Source organism: Morone saxatilis, unplaced genomic scaffold (assembly GCF_004916995.1).
Source record: "Morone saxatilis isolate NCDOM2014 unplaced genomic scaffold, NCSU_SB_2.0 Contig10, whole genome shotgun sequence".
NCBI lineage: Eukaryota > Metazoa > Chordata > Actinopteri > Moronidae > Morone > Morone saxatilis.
In genome coordinates, this window is record NW_023339652.1 from 16461185 (window position 1) to 16470050 (window position 8866).

General features: G+C 42.0%; 1 protein-coding gene across 1 annotated transcript in view; it reads left to right on the forward strand.

Moving 5' to 3' along the window:
* Positions 1-7333, forward strand: part of nap1l1 (nucleosome assembly protein 1-like 1) — a gene marked incomplete in the record, with an annotated part of 27300 nt that extends 19967 nt beyond the window's left edge. The window contains 1 exon segment of the mRNA XM_035674115.1: positions 5499-7333. Within this exon segment, the coding sequence (XP_035530008.1) occupies positions 5499-5537 (39 nt within the window).
* Positions 7334-8866: the final 1533 nt, after the last annotated feature.

An 8866-nucleotide genomic window follows, 5' to 3' on the forward strand; every position in this document is an offset into this window, starting at 1 on the left:
ATATAAGATTCCTCCTCCTCCTTCCAACTGTTATCACAACACTAATTATACTCATACATAAATAGAATTAATGAATATATTTACACTAACTATATTCAGAAATATCATAAATAAAAAAAAGACATAATTATAGTGGAGTTGGCCTCCGTTAAAAATTCCTGATGACTCACCGTTTATTGATTTTACCTGTAGAAGATCCCCTCCATTTTTTTTTGACATACCGTATGAAGAGGGAGAGGAGGCCGACCGTGAGTGTAAAGACTGATTTAAGGCCCATGGTAAAAAAATCGATTGCCAAACCCACAATGCAATGAGATGTATGTTCTAGTTTTTGGATAGCAACCGCTGAGGAAACCCAGTAGTCTGAAACTTGCTGTGCTGTGTGTTCAAGGAAGCGAGAGGAGGCTGATGAGAGAGAAACCCCCGGACTGAAACATCCCCAAGTCAGCGCCAATCCCTCCACCACACACCACACACCACACACACACAACACACATCACACACACACACACACACACAGCCCGTCCCTCTCTAAAGATCTCTGATGTCCTGAGAAAGACCTTACTCAGCTGTTCTCAACTTTGTTGGCTCAGGACGCTCTTTCCAAAAAGTAAAGCTGCTCTTTCTGGAGGCCATTGATAGCTGCAGTGATCTCTCAGAACCGTCCACAGTTCATGAGTGAGTTAGGGTTCCTGAGCTGCAGGTAGAGAACAGCTGTCCTAAATTGACTTTCAACATACAGAATACATACTGTCAAATGCATCTCATTTTACACCAGCTTTTGGTTTGCTTCAGCTATTTTTTTGTTGTGATCTTTTGTTTTGGCCTCTAGACAAAAATCCCAGTAGATATTTTCCTCTTTTCACCATTTTCTTAACAAGATCTTGAACCTGTAATTTCACCAGTAAAGTCTGAGTATTGCATGTTACTAAAACCTGAACCTTTAACCTTACGCAACACATAGATCCAGTAGCCCTTAAAGCTGCAGTAGGTAACTTTTTACAAAAATAACTTTGCCTTATTTGCCTGACAGTGTTGGAAGATAATCTGTGAAAAGTCAGGTTGCCCCCGGCTCCTCCTAGTGCTCATAACAGCTTTTGCTAGAATCCCCCATACCAAAAAGAAAACAACCAATCACAGCCATAAGGAGTCTTTAACCCACTGCCAGTCACTACTTGTGCACAAGCTGTGCAGCCCCCTCCCCCTCACATGCTTTCCTGTTAGGAAGACTCTTGTTAACACAGAAACAACCACCAGCAATGAAAACGGCCTATCCCTCCTTTTGCAGACAACGGCATGTAATACAAAACGTGTGTTTACGTCCTGGCTCCAAACGGGACTTCAGGCTCATTGTCACTTGTGAGTGCCGTGGCGTCACACACAGAGATATGATGACAAACAGTGGGGAATGAACTTGGAGTGGTGTAACGTTAGCTACTAGCCGTGCGGCTTTCGCTGGCACAAAGCATTTCCTTTTTCGTGTTATTAGAGGTCTGTGTAACAAATCTCCGCTGTATATTTGTCCCCACGGCCGAGGCAGAGTGTTGCTGAGGCAGTAGAAAAGGATGTCCCAAGACTGGGGCGCACTGCTCTGGGGCTGTGGGAGCGCTGAGGGACCCGGAGTGGCTCAGGTTCACAAATGAAGTTTCACAGGGCATTTGACTCGGTGTTTGGTGGGAGGGCGTTAGCTGAATGATACGAGCAGCAGAGAGGCACAGAAAGTTTGTGTTCAAGTTACCCACTGCAGCTTTAAACAGAGGATGGGGACACCAGTGAAATGTTAACACAAATTATTTATTTTTATCGCAGATATTAATATTTTGGTCTTCAAAGTCATTATTTGTGGAGGAAACTGGCTTGATAAACCTATAATAAAAGATGGGTAGTTTGATGAAAGCACACACAATAAAGTGCAAACCTGCAGAGGTGTATTGTAATTCTACTGAGACAAACAAATAACAGGTCCTCCCCTGTAGGCTCTGTTTATTCACCGATATTTTCTGCTTCACTACCTTCCTGATGGAGGTAATGTAGCTGAAAAACTCTGAATAAACGGGCTGTTCAAGAAGAGAAGTTGTGCAAGCTCAAAAGGATTGCAAGCAACAATAAGAAATGAAAATCTCTTACTACATAATGTATAGTGTAGCTTTGCAGTGTGTTGCTACACTGGTGTTTACAGGTTGTTGTAGCTGCAGTGTTTGTGTATGTAATGAGATTTCCACAGTGCACATACACTGGTTTGGGGCTTTTGTCAAGTGTTACTTGACTGAGTTTGAGGCTCTTTTATTTTTTAACCCGACTGGAGCAGCTTGTAAGTTTGACACCACACGATATAAACAAGCATGACCTTTGCTTCTTTGCTAAACAAAAAACGTCTTTGACATTCTGTATTCTGCTAGTTTTGCTTTTATTTTTAAATTTTTTTTTTCCTTATTCATTAATGTTTCTTCATCTCCGGTCACTTTGGCATCTTTTGTCAGCTACTCTTTAAATTTTTCCTCACTAGGTTTAAGTGGTGACAGTAGAAAAATAACCCTATCCTGGTAGGTACAGCTTGTGAATTGTCAGCTTACTACCATCACACCCACCCGCCACCCCCTCCCGCCCTCTCAGTTTTGGTTTTTGCTTTCCTTTTCCTCCTGTTTTCCATCCTCCATCCATCTCTCTGCACCCCCCACCCCACACATGAGCACCCTCATCCTCTGCCGCCGTGCTGCACTCTCCCGAGTTACTAACCCACTGGTTTGTTGTTGGTTTTTTGAAGTTTAACCCATAGTGAGTTCTGCATTTGCACCTGTATTATTTCTGTATGTCGAAGCCAGTCCAGCCCTCCCTTTTCTTTTTTTCGCCACCATGTTATCTTGTCCCGTCTACAAACGCAGGCTAGTTTTGAGTTTTATCAGGATGAGGATTTGTCTGCCATAAATACTGTGCTTCCTTTATGGATGTTTGTTTTTGATCCCCATTTAAACATCATTCGTCCATGGTTTTTTCCTCCTGTTCACATTAGTTCTGTTCAGCTGCCTTTCTATAGATCTGCTTTTAATGCTGGGATAATGGCCTCTGAGGGCTTTGTGTTTGAAATGAGGCCTAACCAATAGTTGGCAGATTACCAAAATACTAGAAATGCCAACAAAGTGTTTTATCTCCCTGAGGGGTGCCATCATTGACAGCAATAAGAGCCTGTTTTCTGTTTTTATTAGAAACTCAATTGCTTGCAGCAGATAAAAACAAAGAAAAAACCGTCAACACACAATACGTCTTTCAACAGACACTGCATCATAGTCTGTAAGAGTATGTTAAAATCTTGTCTTACACAGAGCACTATTTTTGCCCTCGAAACTAGTTCAGCTGCAGCCAAATGTATTGCACAATGGCTAAAATGACCTTACTCTGTTGAGTCAGTATGGCATCAGGCCACCGAGAGCAGCCCGAACAGCTGCAGTGAGCCATCACCTCCAGAAGTGTCTCTCTGCTGGAAGGACGCTCTACCCAAAGTATGATGGGCTTTTAATTAGCTTTCTGAGCACTTCTCATCCCTTATTTACTCAAGTGTTGCCTTTTGTTTTTGGCAGCTAATTGATTTGAGCACAATAGCCTTAGGTTTGGTTTGAAGTGTTTACATTTATTATCCTGTATCAGCAACTCCAAAATAAGCACCTTTGGCAGATGTCTGTTGCAAAGCTCTTTTCAAATATGCTAATACCTTATATCTTCCTCCTCAGTATATAATGAACAAAGGGCTCAAAAAGATCAGTGATTTTAATCGCATCTGCTCATTTCTATCCCAGCATTAAGTTTTCTTCAAACAAAAAGAAATACCAAAACATCTTAATCACTAGCCAATGGAGATTATCTAGCATGGTGTGTTCTAAGGTTCATATCTGTTTAATGTTCCTTAATCTGGTTTGTGCTTGTATTCTTAAACCCTCCCCTGATTGAGCTTATTACTAATATTAATATTGATGTACAGTATATCAGTCAGTCACAAAACATCACAGTACAGAAATGCCAAAAATATGTTTTTGATGAATTTTGACACTCAAGCTCATGTTATAAGATTCTTTAAAGCTCTCGAATATCAATGTCAGTATTGGCTGACTTAAAAGTCCCAACATTTTGAGGGCATTGAAGTACTGGTCTCAAATCATTCAGCAAGAAAAGTCTACAGCTCCTCTTCATCGAGATAGGTCACGTCTGAAGCGTTGATTTGACTGGCTAAAGGAATAGTCGAATAATCTGAGTAATAAGTTTGGGAAATTGGCTTATTTGCTTCTCTCTCTGAGTTAATTAGAAAATTGATGGCACCCTTGTCTGTATGCTAAATTTAAAGCTGGAGTCTACAGCCAGTTAGCAGCACTTCGCATAAAGACTGGAAACTATTCAATTCAACCAGAATGTGGGGTTTTTACTGGTGGTTACGCGTAGCCTGGGTCCAGGCCTTCGTATCCTCCCCGTCCACCAAGCCGACTGATTCTGGTCTGGCAGCATGACATGAAACTGCAGTTGAGAAGGTGGTTATGCCATGGGGGACTAACTCCATTGTCAAACTAAATGCTGCTATAGAAGCTTTATTTTCTGTAGAAGGCATGTCTTTTCAATATCACCCAGTATTGTAGTTTACTTTTACTTCGCTTCGCTCTTAAAACTCCAACAAACCTGTATGTTGGCATGACTACGCATCATTGTCGACCTAAAATGACGTTCGATTCAGACGGATACATCGGTCTGAGAAAACAGTGGAGGCAATGTCAGACTGAAGATGGAAATAGTGTAACGAGTTGATACTGTCTGGTCTTTAAACAAGTTACAACTTAAGAGCTTTTGAAGTGCTGGTAAGCTGATTTTGTTTCCTTTGGACAGAGTCAGATGGCTAGCTGTTTCCAGTCTTTATGCTAAGCTAACTGTCTCCTGGCTCCAGCTTCAAACTCTACAGATATGATAGTGGTATCAATCATATCTAAGTGTCTGCTAGAAAGCGAATGCATTTCCCCAAATTATTCTACCTGGCCTCCATTGTGTTTATATTAAGATGTCCAGTTTAAATCCAACCCAGGACCTTGTCAGACTATCACCCCTTCCAGTATTGTTTCTTGATGAAAAAGAGGCTAAAAGTATTTAAAAAAAATACCTACAGATTCTTTGTACCACAATGGTAGTCATTGTCAGGGATCACTTCAGATGGTGACGATCCAATACCCTTTTTGTAATCATTGCATTCGTAAGGATGCTACTACGACAAACCACAGCTGTCATAGTGTGTCTGATCTGAATGTGTCATAGTCCCTGCGTTCATATCTGTCAATTATGTTGTTTGTGTTCGCAGTAGTCTGGAGATGATAAACTTTAAAGTTTCTAGCAGCTTGTTGAATGTTTTAGGTCTTGAAATGGCTTTGCTGTGTGTAGATGTGATTTTGGTATGCCAGGTGTGTGTGTGGGGTGGTGGTGGTTTTTGTCGTCTTAACAACCCTCCTCTCCACTCCTGTGATTTCTTACAGAAGGATGCAGCCCCCCCAGCTGAGTGCAAGCAGCAGTGAAGCCTGGCCCGGCTGCCTTGAGGATCATCTGCACTGTAACGGCTTCTCAAATTACAAAAAAAAAAGATTGAAAAAAAAAAAAATAGTTACTTACCGCCTTATAATGTTTTGTATTTTTCTTGGTAGAGAATTTGAAGACAAAAAGTTTCAAGATTTTTGTTACAAAAACTCATGGTAATATACTGGGAGCTGTGGCTCAATATACATAGTATTTTACTAGACCTGTTTCTTCCTTCTCTTCCTCCTTCTCTGTACAATAGATAGAATACAGGAAAAAAAAATCTCCCTCAAAAAGCATGAACTTGTTTCTTCACTGCTAAAACTAGTTTGGGTTCTTGTGAAGTCTTTTGTTGTATTTGCTCTTAGACAACAGCTGTGGTTTAGACTGCATCGCGGCAACGTCAATTTATAATCCCCACCCGTCCTTTTTCCCCTTCCTCCTCCTCCTCCCTACAAAAGTTCCAGGTTGGTCACTTCTGATTGTCCCAGGTGATTTTTTTTCTTACTCTTAGCGGGGCCTTTAGCACTTGTAAAAGCACTGTAGCATTTCCAGCTCTAGTGAGAGAGGAGAGATGGGTGATGTTCAGCCGGGTGTCTACTCCAGTTTATCTAATCTTGCTGAGCATGGGATCTGGAGTTGGTGTTTTTGGCCACTTCCTGCGCCACTTGTGCTCAACTACTTTCCACTCTTGATACATTCCAGTAAGCAGACTGGCTGGCACCGTCGGTGAACCTCTCTTCAACTGGACGGACTCCTCTAAATTGAACAAGTTAGTTTGTCACGTACTGGGTCGCTCCCGGGGCTTGGTATGGCCTGGTCGAGTCTCTTTAACATTCCAGAGGATTCTTTAGATGTGGAAGGGGATGGCAGGATGGCCAGTTCGGGACCACCCAGCCCCAATACCCCAGTGCTTCAGGCTCCTTGTAGGCTTGCAGTGGCGTGGCTGTCGTCTTTTCTATAGCACTTTGTATTAGCGTGTGGTGTACCAGTGGCGTCCTGTCATCGGTTAGCTGTCTGAGTATTCCTTCTGAGCAGCACTTTGTTTGACGCCCCTCTGCCTATACGGGCAGGAGGGCCGGTGCTGTAACCCCGCTCTGTGGAGAGTTCAACTCGTGCTATCTGGTTTTGATTCCCTTTCTCACCGGGGGAGGCACACTTGGTCTGTTCAGAGAGGCTTTGTAGGAACAGGGTTGGACAGATGTAGCACTGCGAATGACAAGAAGACCTGGTTTTGAAGCGTCTGTCGACACGTTTTCTCATCAGATTATGACCTTTACCTCGTGTCGTGAATCCGTGACTGGTCAGGTGACTCACACGGACCTCAGCTTAGCCCCTGAGGTCTCGTTCATTTTTATCACTGTGAAAGAAAGAGGGAAGTGTGATAAGGCCATTCTGTTTGGCCAATGACCCACCACTCTCCCTACCCCAGACCCCTTCCTTTGTTACCCAGAAGGCCACAGAGAAGCATGTCAGAGCAATACTTAAAGCCAGGAGGGGGACCGAGAAGAAACCGTAGCCTGCCTCCCTCCCTGTCCGTTCTTAATGCCTTTTTTAGTTGTGAAAACAGCCATGTGTTGGTTGTGCTGGGCAGCATCGGGCCCACTGTGGAGAGCCAGGGTACTTCTCATTGTGCAGGGAGTATTCAGATCATGTTCATTGGAAAAGGACGTGGAAGGGTTTCTGTAGGGTCCTTCTGAGCAGCTGTTGTCAAGGCAAAATGCTATGCTACAAAAATACTAATGTACTCAATAACTGTACGTGTATGTTCATGAATAAATTGGTTAAACATGTCTAACAATGTTGACTTGTTTGGTTTTTGATCACTAGGTGTGTCTGTGTTCAAACCTAAACTAGTCTTAATTACATTTGTAAACCCACAAATTATTTGAGTTTATTTATACTAACTAAACCTGGCCAATATAACCTTGTAGGAAAATCATCTTATGGACAACCACAGGCCAGTAGAGGGAGCCATTGCTGTGAGTGTAGTGTTTGACACTGCCTTGCCTCCATGGGGAATGTGGTTTGTAATGAAAAAATAAAAATGACCACATCAGATACCACACTAATGCCAAGAGGACCGTTAGACTTAATCCCAGAGAGGGCAGTATAGGTGATACAAATTAAAATTCACATAGCAGACTAATAGTTGAGATTATCCTAAAGCCCAAGTGTGAAAAGACTTAATTGGGTTGCCTGATTGAAGTTCACCATGAGCTTCAGTTAGGCTGTTCATATATACAGGAGGAGACCAAAATGAGATGCAACATAACCCGTGGTGGACGTGTTCTGATCCTTTATCTTAGTGAAAAATACTCTATTACACGTACAAGACCTGCATTCCAAATTTCACAAATAGAAATGGATATTTACATCAAAGTGTTCTATGCAGTATATCAAATGATTGAATGGAATTTCGACAGGTTAGCAGCACGTCGTTGCAGGTGGTTTAGAGCAGTTAAACTACTTGTAATGTTACGTAACGTTTTGTATCTAAAATCATTGCCTGCAAAGGAGCAACTACAGCTGTGAGATAACTGCTGCAGTAGAAAGTACAGCATTTGTTCCAGCCTTCGTCCCAGGTGAGGACAAGAATTGTAATCGGTTCAAACAAGGAGTGATTTGATTTTGTTAAAAAAATTCCTTTGATCAATTTGGGACACTTCAGATTTATCTTGACAGCCCCTACTAGGGGTCTCGGCCCCCAGACTGGGAACCGCCTGTCTATAATGTAGTTAAGTACCTCAAATGTACTTGGTTAACACCACAAACTGCTTTAAACATAACTAACTTAATGAACCTCTGATATTCTGAAGAAGTGAACACAACAGCTCAATATTTACATTATTATTTAGTAACAATAGGGAGATTGTAATGAATGACATTACTGTGTGTTTATTCCCTTTACAACTGAAATGTGAACAGCACAAACCAAAGTGCACCTTTTAAAATAAGTTTTCATTTAGAAACCAGCATTATTTACAAAGCCCTTATTTAAATCATCTGACTGTGTGTAACTATAAATGTATTTAAAATAAAGTGCAGTAAAGCATCTGTACTGCTTCTTTTTGCATATTGGATTATAGTCGACTAATACCATTACCACAATGTACCTTTAAAACACTAAATCCAAATTTCAAAATAAAGTGGCTGTCAACATTGAAAAATGTTATATTTTGAAGGCTGTTATTGTTGTCAGTGTCTCAGGAGGCTGGGTGCCATTGAGGGGGGCGGTGCACCTCTCCAGCAGACCCCTCCCGCCCCCCAAACCCCCCTCACACACACTGTGACCAGCAGCCAGACAGGCAGGCAGCCTCCTCACTACAAC